Source organism: Ornithodoros turicata, chromosome 1, assembly GCF_037126465.1.
Source record: "Ornithodoros turicata isolate Travis chromosome 1, ASM3712646v1, whole genome shotgun sequence".
Classification (NCBI taxonomy): domain Eukaryota; kingdom Metazoa; phylum Arthropoda; class Arachnida; order Ixodida; family Argasidae; genus Ornithodoros; species Ornithodoros turicata.
In genome coordinates, this window is record NC_088201.1 from 93832144 (window position 1) to 93858182 (window position 26039).

Here is a 26039-nt window from a genome sequence, read left to right on the forward strand (position 1 = left end):
TGGCATTTTGTGGCACTGCATGGGGCCTTCTATGCATTTCTGGACAATGAAGGTCTGAAATCCCAGGGCAATCTGGTGTGGAAGAGGGATTGTGGGTTGAAAGGTTAGGATGACGATGCGTAAGAGGGTGAACACATCACCGCCATCTTCTGTCATGGAATGCCGAACCTGTCGCCTTGCAGATGTAACCTGCGTCTTCAGGTAGAGCTGGAGAACGTCGTTCGAGAGCTCTTTAGGTACATAATCAATTTTTCACGTGTTTCTGGCGTACGATTGAGGTATTGATGGTAACGAGGAGAAAACAGCGCAAGAGGACGGGGCACGCGGAGCAGGCACGCACTCGCGGCTCTGCTCCTTATGTCCCGTCTTCTTGCGCTGTTTTTCCCCGTCATAACATGGACCAACTTGCTGAAACCACCGTCTTCACTGACCAACGCATAACTCGTGCGTATTGTTACAGAAACGCTTCTCTTTGACATGCATTTTCCTTCTGCTCGTTTCAAAATTTTGAGCAAATAATACGCGCACAAACTTTTGCGAATGATGGTGCCGAGAAGGACGTTCTACATGCGTAATCGCTGGCGAAAGGTTTCTGCTGCGCCTCGTATAATCGAAACGTCATTCTTTGAGAAACTGTTAGTAAAGTGTCCTTCACGACAGTAGGACCATCACGTTCAGAATAAAATTCTCGGTTCTTGCTGCGTAGGACATCTAGGTAATTGTGTCGTATTTTCCCGAGAACACATGTTCGTGCATTCAGCATTGCTCGATGAAATGTATTGAGTCAATACATGACAATGAGTAAACGAAGGAGGAGAGAGCCTCATGTAATGTGCGAAATGTAAATGAAACAGTGTGTTCTTTGAATTGTAATTTATACACGTCTATGTTTCAAACCAGGTGCCATGGAACGCAAAAAAGAGCAAGCGCACAAGCTCTCGATCAGATGATGTCTCTTTATCAGTGCTCTAATTGTACGTCCTCCTACTTAACCCTCAAACACCTGCTAAAACACGTCCGACTTGAACATGGGCTCAGCACGAATTTTCAGTATACTTGCGGTTTGGAGAGCCGTTGTCTATGCCTTAAACCGTTCACTAGCTATGACAGTTGAAACACGTTGAAAGGAGGCATCAAGAGCAGGGTCAAGTACAGTTTGCAGATCACCAAAATGAAGTGCCTCAGCAGCATGAAGACAGTCCTAACACAACTGTGGAGCTTACGCTTGACCACCTATGTCGCCAGCTGACATAGCTGGGCGTCCTCACTCATGAGGACCCTCATGAAGACACCCTCACCCTCACCTCACAACGATGAGGTGAGGGTGAGTGAGGCCAGACCACGCTGAATGTTCCTCACGAGGACAGTCGTGAGGCATTGTCCCTCATGAGGCCCACCGTGAGGGCCCTCATGAGGCCAGTCGTCGTGAGGCCATCAATACGTGAGGGTACAACGTATTCTGTGAGGAGCCTCACGGATGAGGCCGTGAGGCCCTTTGTGAGGAACCTCACGGATGAGGCTGTGAGGCCTCTCGTGAGGGACCTCACGGATGAGGCCGTGAGGCCTCACGGATGAGGTGATGGGTTCGGGCTCCTCTTTGCTGATGCCAAACACTAACGTTAAACCTCACTGTGACAGTAACAACTGTTACCAAATTTATCCAAGCACAGCACGAAATCCTATAAACAATTTAATGCCGCGGAGTATCATTAGTGCCAACTACCGACACAGTAGTTCAACGCCGACGTGTCATGTGAACATAACGGAAAGTTCTTTTGAGGCTCATGTGTCTCCTAGTGACTTGAAGACACGTCAGGCCATGAGGGTATTCACGAGGCGAGGGCTCGTGAGAATGAGGGGTCGTGAGGCCATGAGGGTCCTCATGAGAAGAAGGTACGTGAGGCCAAGAGGGCCCTCATGAGATGAGGGCACGTGAGGATGAGGACTCGTGAGGCCACGTGGGTCATCATTAGGCGAAAGTACGTGAGGCGCCGTGAGGAGATGAGGGCCCTCATGAGGTGAGGACACGTGAGGATGAGGACCCTCATGTCGTGAAGGCAGGTGAGGTTTGAGGATGGTGAGGCCTCTCGGGATCCCGGTGCCCTGAGGTGAGGTTTGTGAGGGCAAAAGTTAAAATGGAATGTGAGGGTGAGGGCGACTGAGGTTTAGTTATTGGTGAGGAAAATTTGGTGAGGGTGAGTGAGGCCAATAAAGTCTGTGCTTCGTGAGGTGAGGATGAGTGAGGCCGCAGGAAAATGCCCACCTATGCCAGCTGAAGAGCAAGCTGGTCTATTGTTTACTGGGCTTGACTGAGAAATACTTAGTTCCGTTGGTGGTGAGGAACTTTGCGTTAGAGCAGGTTAGGGAAATTATTGGTACACTCTTATCCGGTCGCTCACATTTGCTGAGAGAGTGTCTGCTGCGACTGGGACTACCGATCGAAGGTAATACTGAACCCGAAAGGATATTTTCAACTGACAATACTGTTTCGTTCATCTTTGATGACATCATGACTGAGTTCATGTTTTACAAGCACCTGTGTGAAAAGCAGCAGCTCGTTCAGCTTGTGAAGTACAAACTAACGCATAAGGAGTCTGGTTCAACCGAAAAATACCAGTACGTTCCCATTCTCTCGCTTCTGGAACGTGTTCTCACAAACGAAGCACATTTTTCTTAGCATTTTGTGAAACTACAAAGCTTTGAAACATTTCGGATACGCAGAGGTGCTCTTTCCTCTTCTAAGCGACTTGCAGTAGCTGGGGAATGGCGTTGATCTCGTAGTCAATGGGCAGCATGTCCATATTAAGGGGACAGTTGCTAGTGTCAGTACAGATAACCTTTCAGCTCACGCCTTTTGGGGGTTTTTCTTCAAGTCTCAATGCTTCTTTGCCGATTCGTATGGCCTCAGTCATCGCTGCGGAAGGAGAGCCGACAAAATATTAAAAGAGTAGAGTGTCCCCATTTTTCTGTTATCTGTTTGTGCGTCTTTGTGCTTAGGAGCACACGCTCCTTTCACCCGTCTGTCATGTTTTGTCCAAAAATCGAAAGCAAAATCAAAGAAAAACTAGGCATTGTAATGATGGCAATGCATCAAAATTGCATCAACATGAATCCCCTCCCCGCGATAGTCACCCACACACGGTGCGTGGAGCGGAAACGAAACCATTTTGCTGTCCGTCGCACTCAAAAGCAAACTTAACACTACTGCCACGGTGGGTCGCCACTTGCGTACTCTTCCATCCCTCTAAACGAGTGAACTCGCCCGCTTCCGCCCGCCGGCAGGGTGTCTCTGCCAAGAGCCACTCGCGCGTTCCGTAAACTTTCGTCCAGCAATGTACATGTGAAAAAGAAGAAAAAATATTTTCGCGACCTTTGTTCTCAGGCGTACCTTCCGCGAAAAAGATCGTTGCAGTCCGAAACCGAGCCAACAGCGACGTCCACGACACATGACAGACACGTTAGCTCCTAACCAGACGACTACACAGGTCATAACGCAGAACAGCGATCAATTAGCATTGAACTCCGATGACACCACATGGATTCTTCCGATTTTTGAGACTATATGACACAACACTTTATATGGCACAACAACTTTATTTTGAGACAATGAATGGGGAGTTTTATCGCCACAGGCGATACTCTACCCCATTGCTGGTGGTGATGTGGGGAATGAAATAATGAGCCCCTTCACATTAAGGATCGCAGTCCTATGGTGTTCAAAAAGGTCAAAAGAACGTTGCGGGTAGAGGGTTGGTTGGGTTGGATTTGGCAAGGGAACAAGCGATTTTGAGAGACAGAGAGGGAGAGGGGGGGGCGAGAGTTCAGCTGATTAAGAGACCCGGAGAGTGCGGTTTAGGAAGGCTGGTAGGGTGGGCAATGAAGAAGGATGTACTCTAAATCTCCTAGAGTACCGCAGTGACAGCAGCTACACTCTAAATCTGGTAACTTTTAGCGTTACTTTCAAAACGCCGTAACGTATACTTCAAAAGATACGCCTCTATTTTTTAAAAGTTACAACCCAAATCCGCTGCCCTATATGTGACATGCAGGGTTACAGTTCGGAAATATTGGTGACGCGGACAAAGTAACCGATAGATTTCCTGTCCCCGTAATTTAGAAGTAACGGCGATGTAACTTCTAAGATTTCTCTCGCCCCTCGGCATCACGCCATCGCCGGTTAGCGCCCCACTGGTCTCACGTGCGTCCCCCTCTCCCTCGTTTTGTCCCTGTCGGTGGCCCTCTGGACCCCGCGTCCGAACGGCGAGCCGGTTGGAGTGAAGTTGTTTGTGAATACTTGACCAGTAATCACGTGCTAACAAGTGGTTAGTTCGACGGCGACCGTGTTCGTTTTCCTTCATGACAGCCAGAAGAGGTAAGTGCCCGTGTACAGCGCTGTGCCCATCTGGCATACTTGACGCAAATTGTCAAATTGTTTCAGGAAGCCATGCCGTTGGAAAATCATGATCTCCTGGGCGTTCGGCGTGGGAATTGCAAGGAGAACGACTGCTTTTGTCCAAACTACGTTACCGAGGTTGACGATAGCGGAAAGCCCAAACGGGTACTCTGCTGTTATTGTGATCATGCGCCGGGAAAGCACGCTGCACTCTCCGAAATTGGTGAGCGATAAGATACCGTTACTTGCCGTTACTAAAGGAGCCGTTACTTAAAACCGTTAAACCATTACTAAAGGAAGGTCGCTATAGTACTTCTCGGACTTAGAAGACGCGCCATCTCGTCCGTGAATACGGCGGTGGTTTTCTCCGGTGTAGTGGAAAAAAGTACGGAAATTTTAGCTGTCCGTGCGTTTCGCACGGTGGGCACATTGCTTCTCGTGGGTTTGCGTGTTGGCGCTCACAACAGAGCGATGTCAGGTGCAGCCGTGGCCTGTGGCCACCTTGACGGGGCAACGTGAAAATGTTTACGATGTTGGATGATGTGCGGGGCTCTCCAGGGGACGGGGAATATCCAACGATTTACCCAGGAAGTTGGTTCCGGTGGCCAGTCTTGTTGAGCGGGCGGGTGCTGTCAGCCTGCAAAGCTGCGGCTTGTCGCACAACTGCCTGCCTGTTAGTGGGTGGTTAGTGGCGCTTTCACTAAGAGTGTGGGCTTATGGTGGGTGCTTGTGTTGTCAAAGCTTCCTGTGTAGTTTTGTGGCCTTCATATATCCGAGCGCATTCTGTACGGCTCATCTTTTGCCGATTGATCGGGGTTGGGAGGGGGGCACACAGTAAAAAAATAATCACTGGGTCTAGTCGGCGAAACCAAGTGTGATTTCGTCATCGAGTTGGACCATTCGCGGCGAATGGGTACCACATTGGAACCAACTGCAGTGACCAGTTGGTCCTAATGGGTCACCCGTTCGCCGCAAATCGTTCAACTGGATGGTTTCAACTGGATCGTTGTGGTTGTGACTGCACTTAGTGTTAGGTGCCGAACAAATGCGACCTGGCTTTGCGTATATGTCGAGTGGTGGCAAACTTGCCACGGGAGTGATCCGTAGATGCCATATTTTTCTACCACGTAGTGTTTAATATAATTTATTTTTTTAATATCCAAGATGTTTCATGTTGGTGTGCCCGGTTTACAGGAGAACGGCGGAACAGGGAAACATGGGGTAAACGGCTTTCGTCCGGCAACAACATTTGCCAACATCGGAGAGCAATTTTGGCTAATTTCAACTCAAGTAAACTTAATTTATTGAATTGAACTCTGAAAATTTTCTAGAGGAAAAACAGAACGGCCGTCGCGGATTCGCCCAAGTCTATAGCAAAAAATGCACTCCGAAGGGCAGCCGGAGCAACTAAAATAAATTGCGGAAATTGCTCTTCAGCGGCATTCACCCTTTAGTGCAAAGAATCGCCCTAAGATTGAGCGACGAAAGGGGCAGATCAAGTCATGCCTCTGTTTGTCTCATCGATTTTCAGACTGGTAGCAACTGGAGTTATTGGCATGTAACAACCGCGTGTGGAAAAGAACGTGTGACATTATCACTCCCATTCATCACTCATTCTTCGGTGGGCGTTTCGCGCTGAAATTTTCGAGCGGCTAAACAGCAATTTTCGCAATTTTGTTAAAATTACTTGGGATCCCCTTTTTGCTGCACTCGGGTGATTACGCGGCGGTCGTCTGTTTTTGTAATACAAAGGGGTTGGCTAGGAAAATTTCAGAATTCAAATAAAGAAATTAATTTTATTTGAATTAAAATTGCCCAAATTTTTTATTTTTTATTTTTTGTACCCTGCGCGAAGTGAGCGTGGGGCGTGGGACGAGTTTGTTACACATGACTTCGGGTTATAGGCGATGTGGGCAAACTGTTAATCCTCGTTTCACGGCATCGAAATCAATTTGGGTTTCGTGACGTTTCTATCACCGATTGCCTTCGGCCTAACCACGGATGTGGCGGAAATTTTCCTAAAAACGGGTCATTGTGGGTCGTCTGCAACGTGGCTTGTACGTGTGAAATTATAATACTTTCCCTTTGAGGATTTTCTGTTTATTTTTTCTTTCTTTTTAGCGCAAGTATGCTTGTTGCAATGGACTGCCAATGCACAAATCATATTAGGTGTTTGGCTACGCAGGTACAGGTGCACAAGGTGCCAACTGCCACACGCTTCCGCTTGAGTCTCTGATATTGAGTCTCTCTCTCTCTCTCTGATTGAGTCTCTCATGATATATTTTATAACAGCGATAGGAGAATACGAAGCGCTACTTTTCAGCTACTTGAATAAGAAACAACTGCTACTTTTCATATACCACCTGTTTCTTATTCATGCAGCAGGAAAGTAGAGCTCGTGTTTTAATGTTTCAGTGGAGAAATATTACGCCATAAAGGGAGCGATAAAAGAAAACAGGAATCTATCTGTGCACTAGTTGAGTAATAAACAGGTGCTATTTGCTTTGTAGCACTTGTTTATAACTCAAGATCCACGAAATGTGCATCCGTTTTGCTTTTCTGACTCTCTTTCTGAAGCGATCTGTCCCCATGGAAAAACACCCTGTATGTGTGATGAAAATGGAACGTTATAAAAGTACGCTTGCAGTTGGATATTTCTCGGTTGTTCCCAACCAGGTTTTTGGCTGACATGGCCAAAAAGAACAAAAGAGAACAAAATTAAACTAGAAACTGAATCAGTTTCTAAGCCATCAAAGCCGAGTACAGTAGAGAGTACACAGTCCTATATGAAGTCCTGTTACGGCTAATATTTCCTGTTCCTGTCATTCTTTTGCAGCCACAAGTCAAGTTCAGGAAGGCACGTCACCCACCATGCCCTTGAACAATGAAGTCGACGCAATGGTACGGGACCACTACTGCAAGCACTGTAAAATGTCCACGACATCGCTTGCACGATTCCAGAGGCATTTTCATGAGTCCTCCGACTGCTTACCTGCATGCATGTCGTGTAGCGCCACATTTACGACTTTTCATAGATACCGCACCCACTTGCAGTTTTGCAAACCCACTGAAATGTTTCAGGCTGATCACTGGGAGGACATTGATCCCCTTGATGACGAGCATAGTGATGAGGCTGAATCAGGAAGGGCCGCCCCTCCGGAGGTGTCTGGGGAGTGTAGCCGAGAAGTACGTACAACTGTTTCAAAGTTAGCGAGTCTGTGCCGCATGCTTGAGGGGCAACATAGATGCTCGAAAATTGCAATCGACACTGTTGTTTCCAGCATTGAGGATATGTTCAGCGAGCACAACACGAACCTGAGCTTCTCACTATTGTCTACAGATCATCAAAGAAAGAAATATTATGAAGAATGTGGGCTGTACTTAAAGTCAAAGCCAGTTCAGCTGTCTGAGAGCACTGTTGGCTACTATATACCTCTAATGTCACTTATCGAGCACCTAATGGGACACCCGAAGTACTTAAACTATGTCAAGTTGCCGCAAGGACCAGAGAATAATGGTGTTCTGAGAGATTTTGGGGATGGCTTGAGAGCTAGTAACCACCCCATTCTGGCAAAGTGCAGCGAAAACGTGCTTAGTATTGTACTTTACAGCGACGACATTGAGCTGAGTAACCCTATTGGGGCGAAAAGGGGTCTAAGGGGAAAGCTGAGCATGTTTTACGTGACATTCGCGAACATTCCACCTCATGAGAGGTCTAAGGTGAGCAACATATTTTTGTTAGCTGTAGGCCATGCAAAACATCTCAAGACAGCCAAGGCCAAGTCCTTGCTCCTTCATGATTTCATCACTGCCGTAAATAATCTGCACGACGGAGTGACAGTGGTAACCCCAACAGGCACTGAAGTGGTTCATGGCAGCTTGCTAGCTTATATTGGAGATTCGCTCGCGGCACATAACATGGGCGGATTCAAAGAAGGATTCAGCCGCAACGTTCGACTTTCCTGCAGAACTTGTAAAACTGAGACAGCCGATTTCCACAAGCATCATTATGATGACCGTTGCACCCCTCGAACCAATAGCGAAATTAACAAGCAGGTTCAGGCGCTAACCGCTGCAAAGAGTAATGCAGAACGGAAGAGGCTTTCCGCTGAGTTCGGGGTAAATGCTGGCTCTGTTCTCTCTGAGATCCAACATTTTTCCTTAGTAGATGACATCTTGTACGACCCGATGCATATATTGCTCGAGGGTATCGTACCGCGTGAAATTTCGCTCTTTGCAAAGTACCTTATTTTTGATGGCAAGGTGGTCACCAAACAAGCTTTGGATCTCGCTATAACTAGCTTCAATTATCATCATTCCGTTGAAACAACGATGAGGCCGCGTGCGCTTGATTCGGATTGCTGCCCTATATCCTCAGCATCAGCAACATACATGCTACTGTTGCACCTGCCACTAATGCTCGACAGTTATATAGCATCTTCAGACGAGCCACACGCTGCATGCTTGCTGTTGTTATGTCGCATCACCCAGGCGGTTCTGTCACCACTGATAACAGTTGATGGACTGGCTGACCTTGAAGAGCTAATAGCACAACACAGTAGATTGTATGTTCAGTGCTACGGCGCTCAGAAATTTCTACCAAAGCACCATATGCTGGTACACATCGTTCGACAAATAAAGATGTTTGGTCCAGCTCGGCATCACTGGACCATGAGGTTCGAGAGCAAGAATGCCCTAGCGAAGTCAAAAAAGCTATGGAATTTCAAAAATGTCCCCCAGAGTGTTGCTGAGATGTACCAAATGAAGATGTCGTTCGACCTGTGGGACTCAGATGGAAAGCCACGTGAAGGCAGTAGCACCCGCAGTTCAAGTAGGACAATGACTCCATTCCCCTTGCTCCCTGAATTTGTAAACTGTGGTGTTCCACAAGAGCAGGTGGGGAGCATTGCACTCTCAGTTTCCTCAATCTTTGTTAACAATGTCAACATTAAGGAACAAGACATAATGGTGATGGGGGATCCAACAGAAAATGCAGAGTTTGTCAAAATCAGGAATATTGTCCTGTGGCAGGGTACCACGTTTTTTGTTTGTTCTGTTTTGGCAAACGCAGGCTTTGTGCACAAGTTGAACGCGTTTTTGTTGCAAGAGCGAGAGGAAAAATCTGTGCTGAAGGAGTGTCACTTTCTGTACCCGTGGCCACTGCTTATCTATAACATGTGCGGACGATTGTATTGTATCGCAAAGTGCTTTCACTATATCCCACAGGAAGATAGTAGCATGGATGTAGTAACGAATTGAAGAAAGGGCATTCCTTAGGCGTTGTCTGTGTAGTTACGCAGCAGGAGTGGAAATAATAAAGAGTGTTTTCTTTTGCACTTGGTTAATCTCTTGTGCTTTATAGGGAACAGTGTGGACACCAGACGCCCTCCCGGCCTTTTCTACGTACCTGAGCCCACTGCTCGAAGGCAGAGATATGTCCAAAGAGCAACACGCACACCAGTGCCTCCAGTTGCGACATGAGCTTATTCAGCACCTAAAGTAAATACAAATTATTTGAAAGTTATTAACACTGGTGGTAGCAGGCGGTCTTGGGTTGAGGACATAATCCAAGAGTATAACGAACTGCCCTTGCCCATTAACGCGTGTACATTCAACCGTGAACAAGCAGGGAGTGCACAGTTTCGAATTTGTTCATTTCATACCTTATTTCTTCTTCGACTTTCTTGCATTTCTGAATCCTGGGCATACCATTCTGCACCAACCCAGTTCGCCACCACCACCACGAACATTTTGTACTGTCTGGTATGTGTCATGCATATTTGATGTTCTTCTTGCAGCAAGTATAACTTGATAACAGAAGGAAGCAAGGCACGAATTCGTTGGAAATATAACTCCCTTGGAGCAGCACTGGCAAATGCGTATCCGTATATGATGTGGGAAACAGCCGATGGGCGGTCCTATAAACGATGTCGTTTTGCTTGGGTGAGTCTATTTCTCGAGGCTGGTATCTGAATACCAGCTGCTGAAAACCAGAGCTTTCACAGTATTCATTGGGTTAATTCCAATGTCCCTTTTAGTCACTTTTTATCCGTCGACTGAGTTCGTTGAGGAAACAAAGACGATACAGACAGAAGCGGAAGGTCGGCACGCCAGCGCAGCCTCAAGCTGACCCCGTCCCACCAAGCAATCCCGTGTCACTAAATGATGCTGTCGCAGAGCTCGAGGTGAAGCCTGTTCTTGTTAACGTTTTTTTTTTTTTTTTACTTCAGTAATTTTCCGCACACTTCCTTGCACGTTTTCTCTCATTTTCTCCTTCTTTCTCTACTCCCTGTGCACATGCAACGTACGATTAAGCTTCGGTCTCCAGATCCCTGCATCTTTCAATGTTGTGTGACCCTTTGCAGGTGATTCAGGTGAACGATAATCTAAGCATGACCAGGATGCGAGAAATTCTGGCTATAACACTCAGTACCAGAAAAGAAAAACCAGAAGACAACCTTCCGCCATACTTGCTACGTGAGGACACGGTAAGTCATGTGTTATCTCCCATCATTATGTCTATCCCCTGAAGCTTTCGGGGATGCAGCTGAATTTTTTCTCAAATCCGAGGGGTAAAAACTGAGTCAATAACTTCATGCAAAAAATTCATGTAAATTCGGGCGGAAAAATAATGAACTGCACAATTAGGGTCCTCGTCGTACCGTTTATCTAGAATTTTAGAACTTCGGGGCGTCATTATATCCTAAAAGCTGCCTTTAAACCAGTTTCATTGCGTGAGTGTACCATTTTTGTTATGTTCTTACTGACGCCCCTGTATCATTACAGCTAACAATCGAAGCTGAATTAAGATTTGCAGCAAGCATCGAAAATCTTGAGCTTACCCTTCGTTCCATCAAGAATGGCTTTATGGAGATTACCGGCGAAGTACCATGTTATATCGCCGTCGAGGAGTATTTGCGGTCTAGACACGCTGGTCACAAGCTTGTTGTACAGGTAAGTAGGAATTATGGAACTTCCTGTGTCTGGGAGGAGCAACGTCACTACATTCTTTTGGTAGCGGTTACGAGAGTTATTGAGTGTTTGTTTGCAAATAATTAAGTGACCGTAATTCACCACGTTGTGTTGTACTTAATTGAACCTGCCAACCAACTATCCGCATTACAGCAATTATTAATAGCGATGAAGGCCAATTGTGATTGTAACCTTATTATTCAATATGATTATTGATACTAGGCACTGCTATTCGGTATGGTTATTCCTTATCTTTTCTGTTTCGTTTTTGAGCGAGGAGCTATGTCTCTTTAGAAACACCAGGCCATAGAAACATTTCATGCTTTTTCTTTTTACATTTGCCATACTGTAGTCTTCAAGAGCACAGTCTCCGAGTCCCCCAGGCCCAACAATCTACTTCGACGTGTCGGACAAGTCCTTGTACTGCGGACGTGAAGGCGAAGTTATTCGACTGAACTCTTCGTGCACGCTAGAGAAGGCCCTAGTGTTGTGCCTTGTTGTCTATTACGTAAAGGACTGGTCTTACCCCATGGCTTATGGACAACTGTTGCTACTTTTGCAGAGGGCATTAGCCAAAGACAGCCCCCCTAAAGGATGCATGAATGCCAAGCTTAAAGAACTGATCACGCGTCTGGAGAAGAAGCGCATCTTGTAGAGATAAGAATTTCCAGTTTCAATTGCCTTCTACAGGGTGTTGCACAAAAAAGAGGCCAAAGCTTGAGCCGTATTTAATTATTGAATACTTGTATCAAAGAGATATGGCGCAGGAGGCGTTAATGGGAAAGCTGTAGTGGGCGACGCTAGTCAGCGAGAAACAACTGGTCACAAGCCTCTGTCTCTTACAGACAGCAAGTGTCACAGCCGAAGTTTAATTGTTAATTGTGATAATTTTGAACTTTGTTAGGCAGTACATACCTGTCTGGGTGGTACCTGTGTATTTATGGGCAGTAACCTTGAAAGCTACATCTGGCATCAAGTGATCAGTAACAAGTACACATTTATAAGGTATGCTGTTCTCAGCGTATAATATCGTCCACTGCAATCTTCCCATTGGTACTGTTTTGGACGAAAGTTTTCCAAACACTCAAGTTTGTCTGTTTTTATTATTATTTCTATGTGTACACAAGCACGCGAAGCTTACACATGTACTGACTCCTTATGCTCAATATATATATTTGAAACATATCTTTGTCATTATTTCCAGTAGTACCTACAGGCACCAATGTGATACTGCACACCAGGTAGAATGCTACTGCTCTCTGTGGACTTAACAGGGAAGACCGGACCACGAAGGAACACAAGTTTGCCTTAAAGTTTGCCTTAAATTCTCTACGCATACCCTTAACCCCAAGATTAGAGGTGTGTTCATAAGGTTCTCCGGACTTTAAGACAGTGACAGTGGCACACGCGAATCAGATATTCTGTGTTTCGTGTTAGCAATTCGCATTGTCTGACAACCCGGAGGAACCTTGCATTTCATCGTGTCCGAGTGTTCCTTTAGTTGTGCGGAGGGCAGTACAAACCACTGACGCAATTGCGTCAGTGGTTTGTACTGCCCTCCGCACAACTAAACGAACACTCGGACACGATGAAATGCAAGGTTCCTCCGGGTTGTCAGACAATGCGAATTGCTAACACGAAACACAGAATATCTGATTCGCGTGTGCCACTGTCACTGTCTTAAAGTCCGGAGAACCTTATGAACACACCTCTAATCTTGGGGTTAAGGGTATGCGTAGAGAATTACGGGCACAGTCCCCTTAATATAGACGTAACGACGATAGTTTAAGGGGTGACAGCGTACCTATAATCTAGGAGTTATGGGTATACGTAGTACATTACGGATACAGTACCCGTAATATAAACGCAACAGTGAGAGTTTAACGGGTGTCAGCGTATCTTTCATTTAAAGGGAACTATCAGAAACGATGAGGTTCTCTAAATAGAGGGAATTTCTTGATCGATTTTTTCCCTTTATATTATGGTTACCAAATTTAGAGTGTAGAAGAGTCACCTCGTCTCAAGCGGTAACGCCACTGAGCTGTAAAAGTCGCATCGAGTCGCATTCAATGAATTAATGCAGTATCACAAGAGCTGTTTCGTGGCATGCGGAAAGCGAGCGTCAGTTCATAGCATAGATGGGGGGGGGGGAGTGAATGTCAGTTGTCCATTGGCGGGAGGCCGGGGGTGTCACCAGGCGTCGAAGAATGGAACGACAGTGTCCTATCAGCAGCGCAATACTCGTCCTTCTCCGAAACGAGAGAGCTGCTTGGGCGGTGCTGTCGGCCTGTTCATTCCCTGCAACACGACAATGGGCTGGAACCCACTGGAAAACCAGCATGTGCCCTGCTTCGTACGCAGGTGGTAAGCCATTATGACATCCGTCGCTAGGGTGTGCGGATGAGCCTCGTATGCCTTACGGATTTTGAATCAGTGCAGACTGCATTACAGATTTGCATTACAGCTTTTGAGTCAGTGAAGACTGTCCGTTCCGGCGGGACAAAATCAACGATGTGCTGCAGAAAGAAAAGGATGGCATAGAGTTCCACAGCTGTTGATGAGGTTGTATGCGAAAAGCGTCGTCCCTGCACTATGTCTTCGGATAGTATGACGAATGCAGAGCGTGGACTTGACGTTTCTGGATGCGCCATCTGTATATGCTGCTGCAGACGTATAAAAATCCTCGCCTACCACAGCACGAAAATGAAAATGGGAATTCTGAAATATCTAAATCCCCGGACTGTAAAAGCGTCCCAATAGCGTTGCGAAGTACCGTATTGGTCTGACTGGCAGCCTCGAGGGGAGCCTAAGTGATACAGAGGCCTTCAAGGCACCCTCGTTACGCGGAGGAAACGTCTTCAATTTGGGGCCGTCATGCGTCTCGCTGAAAACGGGCCGCTAGGGTGTAAAATGTCCTGCGGGGTATCGTTCTGGCTGTCTGTAAGAAATTTTGCAGTTTGCTGCCGGTCTGAAGTTTTGCTGTCCTTTAGAATGCTCTCATAAGGCTTATTGTAGTGCCTGCAATTCGTGTCGCCCACGGTGGGACAACCCAGGGATCCTACTCATTTCCCGTCGGGACCCGTCAATATATTGAACAGAGAGTGCCGTTCTTCTGTGTACCGTCCTCATCATTGGCATGGTATTTAAATGATTAAGGATGAGTGTTAAGGGTTCCTGGGTGTTGTAGGACAACAGGTCGGAGGATAAGAAAAAATCCATTCAGTCTTTTACGACAGAGGTGAACAGGCTACATCTGTGAGGGGCTTTGTTGGGGTACGGAAGGGGATTATGTGAATACGCCCTTCCGGATGCAGTTCCTTCAGCCGTAATTGCACAGAGTGAGACCTGGCTTCAGAGCGCTCAATCTGCCATGTATCAAGTACAAGGATATAGCTTTGTACATGTGTGTCGTAATCACAATGATGACAGTGGTGGCAGAATAGGCGCGGTCATTACACCTTATCTTCGTTACTGTCTTCGTAATGATTCAAGTTTGGATTATACTACCTGTGAAATAATGCAGCAATTTGGGCTTGTTGGTGCGTGAAAATCATGTCACAAGCGCAGCTGCCCCCCCCCCCCCCCCCGGAAGCACTTTGCCCCCGTAGAAAAAATTTTGGGAACGCCCATGATCCAACTCATGGTGTCCTTTCTTTAGCTGCTGTTTACCAATCCTTAGTCTGTTTTTCCTCGCCAAAAAATCACCATTACCATCCAAAAATGGCTACTGATATGTTTGTATAGCGTTAGTAAAAGAAGCACAACTTTATTGCGAGATGATGAGTGGGGGTTTTCATAGCCAGGGGCGGGCGATACTCTACCCCATTGCTGGTGGTGCTGCGGGGAATGAAATAATGGGCCCTTTCACAATAAGAATCGAAGTCCTATGGTATCTTTAAAAAAAAAAAAGTATTTCTCATCTGCATCCTGCAGGATTTCAACACATGAACCCACCCGGGACTTTACATCGCGAGACAACTGCGATCATGATCGACGCCACAGTGGTCCGGTCTGTGGATTAATTTTGCGCACCTCAGAGTTCTTTAACGTGCGTCGAAATCACATCACGCCATCGCGCGTCACGTGGCAATGCTCCCCTCGCTGATTGGTCAGTGCATGAGCAAATTTTTAAGTTTTCGGTGCGGGAGCGATTCCGAGCAACTCTGCTGGATGCTAGAGGTTGCCGGTGCTGGACGACAGCAAGCAACTCGAAAATTGCGCATAGTTGCTGGAAAAATTGCCCGCTGTGAACGCTGCCTCATTTGCTGAATTCTCGAAGGCTTCTGACTGCGTAAATCATATTTAGAGAGTGTTTACTATGGCAGCGACGTCATTTTGTCGGTGCGCCGTTATGGATATTCTATATAAACGTATGGTTTCTCGGTTTGACGCTAGGCGTGCTGTGCTCGGATGAAGGCGAGTGTTTAAAATTCGAATTTAGAGAAACCGTGGGGTTTTAATGCATGGATTTTCGCATGGTAAGTCCTTTTTTGGTCGCTCTATCGACCGCATGTACGACAGAACTCCCACAGCTTGTGGTCAGAGCCCCTTGAAACATTTCCGTAAAAAAATGTCATGTGGAATTAGTCTTCTGACAAGGAGTCGACAGTATCAGAATGAGACACTGTCACACACTGTCAGACACTCTCGGAAGCTGGTACTGAAACCGAAATGAATATCGGTTCGGTTACGGGATTCGCGGTCTTAATATCTGTGATTGGCGGTAAGCAAACAGTTGAACCGCTGTCTTTGTTGTTGTTGTTGTTGTTTTGTTTCGTTTTTGCCGCGATATACCTGCAGCTTGCGTGGATGCCACAAAGTAAGCTACAAAGTGCAAACGGGTAAGAAGGAACATATTTATCTGTTGCGCTCCGAAAGGGTGGTGCAGATCCATCTGCCACGTCAAAGGAAGAACGAACTTCGACTTCGAACTTCGACGCACTTCGGGCGTGTGCGACATTTCCCGTAAATAATTTGTTGCGGTCTCTATTATCTCGTGCACATTTATTTCTCTCGTGCTGTAACAAGCTACAAGACAAGAAAAACTGCGTGCGTTCAGCGGATAAAAACAAACAACGTGCAGCGCTTGGTATCTTAAATGCACACAATAGTGCAGTTCATAACTCATAAAGTACGTACGCAATACATGTCATACGATGCGTATGTCACTACTGACTTTCGACGAAGTCCAACTGGCTTACCTCCCGTGTATCTGCATAAATTTCTACTTATCGCGTGGTTATCAGTATAAGTAGTGGATTATAAAACACACGTCACACGAAACACGTAACCACCTTTATGTTTTGTCAAACGTACAGTTACGACTGTGTGTGACGTCTATTCTTTGTTATTACTCTTGCGATTCTATGAAATGGATATTATATTCGTTGTTACAATTGTTGGGAGGGACCCTTAACCGGGAATTCCTCCCTCTGGCTCCCCCCGCCCTGTACACTATATTAGTACTCTAATACTCTATCAACTTCAAATAAACTTCAGTTTGTATTTGAATTTAAATACAATGCCAATGATGAGGACGGTGCCCAGAAGAAGAACAGGCTCTGTTCGGAATGTCAGTGGCTCTCCTCCTGAGGAGCTTCCCTTCACATTTCCATACTGGTTGCCTGGATTTTGTACCCCTCAACCTTACACTGTAAAAAAGAGGGAAAAAAATCATCGGAAACAAAAGAAGAAAGGGCAAATACTCTGCGGCAACGCTGCCAAATCTTGGCGCTATCTTTTACGGTGGCCCGTAGCATGTGTCACCCGTAATAATGACGGTATCCCGTTGTTCAGACTGTCATTCCCCGTACTGATTTACGGTACCATACTGTATTCTAAATGTTTAGAATACAGCATGGTTTAGAATACATAAATCAGTAATGATCAGCAATGATTTTAGCGTGATGTGGGCAGGACAAGCCTTCGCTTGTCCCATCCTACAGTTGGCAATACGAATCAGTAATGGAAAAGACAGATACCGTTGCTCTCGATCCCAAGAACAATATGCGGGCACGCTAAACAGCAATACTACATCATGTTATATAATAGTTGCTCATGTTCAAATATTTTCACCGATAAATTTATCGTGCAAGCACCATATTGCATTATGGTACTGCGCACTCAGGATCAATTCCACAGTAAGAATTCCGGAATATGAACAAGTATTACGTAACACATGCGGTATTGCCGTCATGCATCAGCGGCCCATGCCCACATTTTTTATGACACTTCCTCTATACACTTTTTGTGTGTTTTACCTTCCCCTTCTGTCGTCAGTCACCTTCTCCCTGGGAAAATTATGTGACATTAAACGACCTGCTAGTTGAGCCTGTGTTGTTCCTTCGTCTCTGTCGTTTTGTTTGCTCCAAATTACTTGTAGCCATGTACGAACTGGCCTATTCGGCAATTTTAATAAGTCGTTCTTTTTTCTTTTTTTTTTTTGCAACCTCTCAAGAAATTGTTGGTTTCGCCAATGTAGGATTAAGAAAAAAATATTTCCAAGCGAAGCGCTGCACGTGGAGCACGGGATATTATACACGACCCCTTGGACCTTTTCTTTCGGGTGTGATCTTTTGGGCGGGCAATGCAATATGTCCGAGAGTTGCGATGGGCTTGTGGGAAACACTGATCCTTACAAGGGCCAGGGCTTCGCTCGTGCTCTTACGTAAAGAACGAGGATCCTTTTTTTGTAAGGCGTGGTGCTGATATGTTTGTATGTTTGGCGAGTTCGGGTGCTAGACTCACGGATTTGCCGACGAGTGACTCTCCTACTAAAGCTGCTGCTGCTGTAACCGTTCTGCAGGTCGCTTAAAAGTTGTGCCTCTCCCTTTTCCTTGCCCTTGTATGAAGAACAGGCGACAAACATGATGGGTTGCACAGTCGATTACCTTTAAAGCAATTGATTGTTTACAGGGTTTGCCATGTTCAGGGGAAAGCTGAATGATATTCGCTTTTTATACTTCTTTGTAAATGTTTCGTCAATAATCGCACACGCGTGCACCCTTCTTGAGGAACTCATACCGAAAAAGAAGCGTATACAACGTAGTTGTTCGTGCCGCCAAACGTTTTGTAAGAGAAGCCGTCGTGCGGCTGGAAGAATGGAAGCAATGGGTAGGCAACAACAGTAACACCTAATTCCTCTGAGATCTAAGCGTTGGTGCAGTATGCCAACAGGACTCAGACGGCTGTCTCTTTTGGAGGCGGGAGGCCTGGGGAAACTACGAGCGAGCACTATGCCATTCGTTTGATCCTTTTACCACATGGGAGCTATTTATTGGTGACTCGATGAGTGCTCGCTTATGGAGTTATGGCGGCATTTGCACCACTTGACCACAGGGAAGGCTGATCAATGTGTCGACAGTAAGCGGACGGAAACCTTTAGGTCGGGATTCGCTGATATCTCGAACAAAATACTGTTATTGCGGAAAAACAGTCTTGTGTTCAAAACACTCTGACCGGAAGATCATTAAAAGCACATACGCGTTACGTGCATTAAATTGTGTCTTACACGCGCATCATCTCGAGGTCAAGATCAACGTGAAATAGTATTCAAGGATAGGCAGTATTAGTAATACATTGTATTATAATACTATTACTGTAATACTTTTAGTATTTGTATTCCGTATTATAATATCCGTTCTGGAAATGCATCTGTATTACGTATTATAAAACCGATAAATTGGAGTATTACCTGTATTATAATACTCTGAAATCGGTAATACATTGGAAGTCAGAGGGCCAAATCCCCCCCATACTCCACAGTCCGTATTCACCAACTTACTTAAACCATTGCTTTAGTGACGTCGGGTTTAAATCGATCACGTGAGACTTTCGTTCACCATCCCTGGATCACCGCCCCATGCTCTACCACCTGTTGCTGTGAAGCTTATGGCATCGCACATGGCGAGCTTCCTGCACGGCGCATGCGCATTTCGCCAGAGTCTGCCAGAACCGATGGTGGCCGGTAGGCCTAATCCCCTGTTCACGAAGAATTTTTAATCAAATCTTGGGTAAATTCTGATTGACATGGTTACTAGAAGCGCCCAGGAGACGGATTTTATCACAATGGGACGAATATTTGCTTCGGATATTCCATTTGGATCATCCACCCAAGTTACTTAAACTGGTGGTTTAAGCCCCATGCATTTGAATGGACGTATTTTAAACTAGGGGAGGGGCTAGTTTAACGTCGGTGCGTTGCAACTACTGTGAACATGTGCGTTGAAAAAAATATCGTAGAGTGGTTGGTGTCATGGGGGATGGTGCACTAATTCGAAGTTAACTGGTAAAAATTAAGCAGAACCGTTTTAAATGCACGGTTAGTAAAGAAAACGGCGTAACGCGTGACCGGGGGCACAAAATGCGGCAGTTGTTCCAAGGCGCTATTGCGTGCTTGGCAAACGTAAAAAACTCCGTCAAAGTGTGGTCAATAAAAGTGACATCGACATGTGCCATTGGACAAAATCCATATACCAATCCAAGGGACCGAGAGGGCGTGTGGATGGCCGAACGTCAACGTGCATCTTCAAAAACAAAGTATAAGTAGTTCTGGCGCTTATTATGAGTGTCATCTCGTGTGATACACACTGTAAGCGCCCCCGTCATTGTACGGTAAGAGTAATAACATGCTAGATGGTTGTTGCGAGCATCGATGGAGAAATTGAGGGGCGTTATCCATCTGGCATGTTTATCAACCATTCCGGTATCTCTTCCGGGCATCATCCCTTCGCAGCGTGTCTGATCTCCAGGCATATTTAAGAGTACAATACGACTGATCATAAAGTGCATTAGTGTCTTGCAGGTGTTGTGTGGGTACTATCAAGGCATGGAAATATTGCATGTTGTTGCACTACACTAAACACAAAATTTGAGCAGATTTTCCGTTTCCCAGATTATGCAAATATCGGAACAAAAGTGAACGAGATCGCCATTTCCCCTGGATTCACATGCAAGCATAGATGAAACTGAAATGTGTCCTTCACTTATTTCAGCGTGCCACAGCAGAACAGACCAATGAAGAACAGTTCTTCAGATATCATGTTATCACTGCTACATTAGAAGACATTCAAAGAGACAGCTGCTTACTTCTGTATTAATTTATCATCTGATAACAGTAGATATGCACTTGTAAGGCTGTTTCTGCAAAAGACACTACACAGCAATGTGATAAAGGAGGTTGAAAACCTTTTGGAAGCATCATTACTTTTCGAGGTTAACTATTGCAGGTACATAACCACGGCCAATGGCTGACAGGTTTTGTGCATTGTGTAAGCACAGATATTCCGGATGTCCTTTCTCGAAAATTATCTGTTATGGACTCATTTATCACAACAACTTTGTATTCGTGATCCTTTTGTTTATATTCGGACAATAAAGGCTATTACGTAGTTCCACAATTACTTTTTTCATAGAAGCGTGCACTCTCAATATCCTGCTCAATTAGTTGCCCAGGTCACATGAGAACATAGGTGAGCAACGCCGCACAAGGACAAAAAATCCTTGCTACATGCCACATGCTGACTCCACTAATATATCTGAGGTGTCGTACACACTAAAACATATGACACCTTTTTGAGTGTAAAGTTGGAGTTTGATAACTCACACCAAATTCGGTGTAAAGTCAGTAGGGTGTAAGAATCTACACCCTTTAGAAGGGTGTAAATTGAAATATTTCTTACACCCCTTGTGGCGTAAAGTTGGTGTTTGAGAACTTACACCAGTCCTAGTGTATTTATTTCCATTTTAAGCCAGAAGTTCGCTGTCATTACCCTAATTACGCTCTGTAAGGACCCAGGGCAAACAAATTTCATAAATGAATGAGTAGTGGTATACATGTTCGGTCAAAAACGTGCGAGCAGTGTCAAATGGAAATGGGAACTGGAAATGGGCACTTTCATTCCGGGATGGATGGCTGACATAGGCCTCGAATGTGCATGGAAAGCAGCCTTATCGCAAGTGATAACAGCCACTGGCCCCCCTCTGATCAAGTGGACGTTCCTGTTTCGCATGATGTCGCTCCGCAGAGGGTTGACGCCACTCGTGCGTTTCCCAAACTTTTGTATCAGCCGGTACACCATTTTTACACCAATATAGGTGTTGCTATTTTGACTGCGGGGTGTAAACTGTACAGTACACCACCTTTGCACCTGGATAGGTGTTCTGCTTTTGGCTGTAGGGTGTAAATTGCAAAATACACCCCTTCAACACCTAAATGGGCGTAAATATTCTTAGTGTGTACTGCAATGGAGTTGAATTGCACAGGAATAAAGGGCAATGCGTACAGAAACTTTGAAGCTCCCTTGCTTCCATTGCACGGCGCTTGAAGTTGAAAATTAGATCAACTGCAGTTACTGCATATAGCACCTTCCAGGTGAATATAGCAAAACATAGGCTATAGACTCAGAAATAGATGGTATTGACAATTATAATAGGAGTCAGCTGGTACATGCAACATCAAAATGGAAATGCGGTTCTGCCATACTGTAGCATGAACGCATGGACAAATTGTACATGACCATATGACAGTTGTCAACTACTTAAAATAAAGTTAGTTTGCGTTAACATGGGTACAGATTTGTCCAGCCAGTGCAGCCGTTTATATCCACACTGAGCAGACGAGCACGTGGAAGAACATGCACCCATGTTAACAGTAGCTATCGTGCTTTTACGTTATTGACAGCTGCCGTATGACCGCATAGCTTTTCTGTGCTCGTGTTCAGTGTGGATATTGACGACAGCAGTAAAGCAGGGTAAACAAGCACCCATGTTACACTAGCTCACCTTCTTTTACGCAGATTTCGAAAGACTACTGTACGGCCTATGTTTATCATTGTTTTTCTGCTATTTGGAAGTCGAACGTACACAAAATAAGAAAAATGAACGTCGTGAAAAAGCCCATGCGTGAAATAAAGAGGAGATAAAGCTGAATAGAAGGTAGGAAAGAGGCATAGCTGCCGGTGAAGGTTATTCTGTGCGGTAGATTTGTAAAACATCGTCAGAGTTAGTGGTATCAACAGTATCAACCTCTCACAGCCGGAGCCCCCGCCCCACCCCCCGCTCCACCCCCTCATGGGAACGAGCTGGCTGAAGCCTCGACCCGAGTACACAAGCACCCAAACGTAAGGGGACAGGAGACATACAATCCAAACAGACCTACTGTGTGTTCCCCAAGCGAACCATCTGTCTTAGGGCATCCAGAACCCCTACCCTTGACAAAAGGAAAGAAAGATAATCGGCCGTCAACGGTCTGCCCAAAGCGGCCCCCAGCCCGGCCCGAAGCGCCCGAGTGAGCCCGCAATCAAGAACATAGTGCGCAGCGTCCGCCACCAGCGCCCCACGCCCACAGCAGCCATCGCTCTGAATACTTCTTTTTTGCAAATAAGCTGGAAAACACCATGGCCGGTAAGAAGCTGTATCAAGTAGTAGTCCGGGACCACTCTCTCCTCAAAGCGTACACTATAAATCCACCTCTTCATCCAGTGATCGACCTGTAACCAGCGCTCCTCCCAGGTCTTCCATACATAATCTCTGATCATGTTACGCACCGTGGTCTTTCACAATCCCAGGTCCCAACCAACTGGGGATTCTCGTGCCTGATTCGCCAGCCTGTCTGCCAGGTCGTTACCCCACACCCTGGTAAGTGAGTACATGAAACAAAGCCGTACACGCAGCTCGCGTTCAACGATATCCACTATTCTCCTTTTCAACCTATACACCTTTGCATTGCCGTGGGTCGGATTATGGAGCGCTTGAAGCAGCGACAGACTGTCCGTATATACCGTAAGCTCTTGGGTAACATTAAACTGGGGAACATAACCCAAGCCAAAAAACAGCGCCGCCAACTCTGCCTCAGAAACGCTCGCCTCCCAGGGAATACCTATCCTGGCCGTGTGGACAACCTGAAGACCCCTAAGTAAACAAAATCCAGCCCCAACCCCATTACTAGCCCTGGAACCATCGGTGAATAGTGTGTACCCGGAATAAGCAACCCGTGTAGGCCTCACAAAGCCTACTTGTACCCACTCCGCAGGATGCACACACCTTACGTGAAAAGGGTAATCCACCTGCGCACACTCGATCCTGCACTGTCCTACAGTAATGTCCTGCCGTGCCTGCCGGACCCGAAAAAACCAAACCTCCTCCCGAGCCTTCAATTCTATAGGGAAAACATGGCATAGAGCTGGTAATACACAGTTGGGATCGGTATTACACCCCTTACACGCCTTAAGAAGTGCAATGCGCTGAATAGACACAAGCCTATCCACCATCTCTCCATTCTCTGTATCTTTAAACCATGCCCCCACACCATAAACAATAACTCGCTCTATGCATGTACGATATAATTCCATGAAAACCTTAAAACTTTTCGTGTTATTATTTCTTCCCAAACTTGATAAAGAAAATGTTAACCTAACAACCTTGTCCTTAACCTCATCAAGATGAGGCAAAAAAGAGAGTTTATCATATATTAGTACCCCCAAAACCTTAATCTGTCGTGCAAACCTGACCCCCACATCACCCAAAACTGCTACCGGTGGTCTGCCCACGTATTTATTACCTTTAGCTGCCACCAACCCTTTTGTTTTTACACTATTAAAGCTATACTAAAAGCTATAGCTAAAGGATACACCCTATCCAAGAGGCAAATAAAAAATGCTATTTGCGACGAGTTTCCAGTCCAACGGACTGAGTGGGGATCCCTGAGGACATCCCGCCACACCATGAACCGAAACCAACCCACCCTTGATCTGTACGCAATAACTGCGATTAACCATGAACCCTCTCTGCACCTCAACGAGGTTACCAGGACACCCCACCCTTTGCAATAGGGCCAACACATGCCAAGGTGAAACGCTCAAAAAGGCATTTGAAACATCTAACGAAACCAAGGCCGCACACCCATCTGTCCTGCGGGCTGACCTAAGCGCCTGCACCATGTGTGACAGTGCCAGAGTACACGATTTACCATGCATACAAGTACACCATGCAAGTACATTTAGACAGATGGTAATCCAGTCTATCGTATATTAACCTTTCGTAAATTTTGGCCATCACGGACGGCACGCTTATAGGTCTAAAGTCATCGACCTCAGCCAACGTACCACGTCTCTTTGGTATGAGTGTTACCTTCCATATCTTCCATATGTTCGGAAAATATCCCTTGCAAAGCACTTGTTCAAAACCCACCTCACAAACCCGTCATCAGCAGACTGGAGGGTCCGGACCACCTCAATGTCAATGTCGTCAACCCCAACAGCTGAATTCCTGTTTAATTTTCCTAAAACATAGTTGAACTCAGTTTCTGTGAAGCCCCTATCCGTTGCGACACCACCCATGTGATTACTACCCAAACCCTGCCCCCGTGGGGGTACGTCTGTGGTCCTAAATCTGCCAAACAAGTGCAGCAATATTACCTCACAACTCTCAGCATAGGTCTCAGTGATGGTCCCATCTGGCTTTCACACAGGCGGAAGCACCCCTTTCACCTTATGCTTCCCGTGTGAGGGAAGGCCTACTAGCCTGTAAGGGGCGCCAAACGGGTTGCTGACCGAAATCCCCTCAATCATGCCTGCCCAATAGTCTTCTTTGGCCTCAATGATCATGTTTTTATATTCCTTAAAGTACCTATAATATATTTCCTTGAAAGTATCCCTACCCTGCACCCTAGGTCTCTGATACCGCCTACGTGCAACCCGAACCCTGTTCCTAAAGCTGGTTAACTCAGCACTCCACCAGCCCACCAGCCGACTCCTCGGCACGAAACTCCTCAACTCTCTTACTCTGTAAATGTGCAACCTGTGGTGCATAACCGCCACCAGGGGTTCCAGGTCTTGGTGAGACACTATCGAGCCGTTCCTTACTAGCTTGAACCATGCGCCCTCCCGAATACTTCTATACATCTTCTCACGTCCTCTCCGAGTACTGCGTCTACACTGACTCATAACACTAACCGGAAAACAAGGTGATGTAACGGTGATCGGAACAAGAAGGCAAGTCATGGACCTCCCCAATGGGCCACCAAGTTTAAACAATTCTCTGACACCATTGTAAAATCCACCCACGAATCACCTCTTTCACCATGAAATGTGGAAAGAGAATTCCCATCATTGGCAACAGCCAGGTCGTTACCCATTAGAAAGTCCAGGACCGTCTCCTGCCTCTCATCACCACAACCACCGCAGCATGACACGTTCTTAGCATTAAAGTCACGACTACAACCACCGTCTTGTTTCTATGCCTACTCAAGGTATGTATTATTTCCCTCAAAGCCTCCTCAATCGGAACTGTCGGACTAATGTACACGTTAACAAGTAGAAATTCCCTGAGACGCAGACGAGAGGGCCAGCACGGCCATAGTCTCCGTCACCCTCACGGGAAAGACATCATACTCTCAGGTATCCACACTGGTTGCAACTTTTGCACCCTCCTCCAAAGCAATTACCTGCCTGCCCGCAAAGTGTCCAAAAATCCTACCACCCAACAGGTACGGCTCCTGCCAGCACTGCACGTGGACATTCTTTTCCGACCCAAATACCAATGCTGCCTCGGTAGCCGCACGACCGCGTTCCAGATTAATTTGTAAAAAAATAGTAATTATGTAAAATAAAGTCTAATAAAGCAATTAATACCGAATCACCAAGTTTTAACCCTCCTTGCCTGCCTTGCCATTTCC

The 26039-nt window shown here is 46.0% G+C and overlaps 1 protein-coding gene across 1 annotated transcript; it reads left to right on the forward strand.

Annotated features, from left to right (window-relative positions):
* The first annotated feature begins 7831 nt into the window (after positions 1 to 7831).
* On the forward strand, positions 7832 to 9652 carry LOC135378998 (uncharacterized). The gene has a single exon (XM_064612225.1). It carries the CDS (start codon positions 7832 to 7834, stop codon positions 9650 to 9652), a length of 1821 nt encoding a protein of 606 aa, XP_064468295.1.
* Positions 9653 to 26039: the final 16387 nt, after the last annotated feature.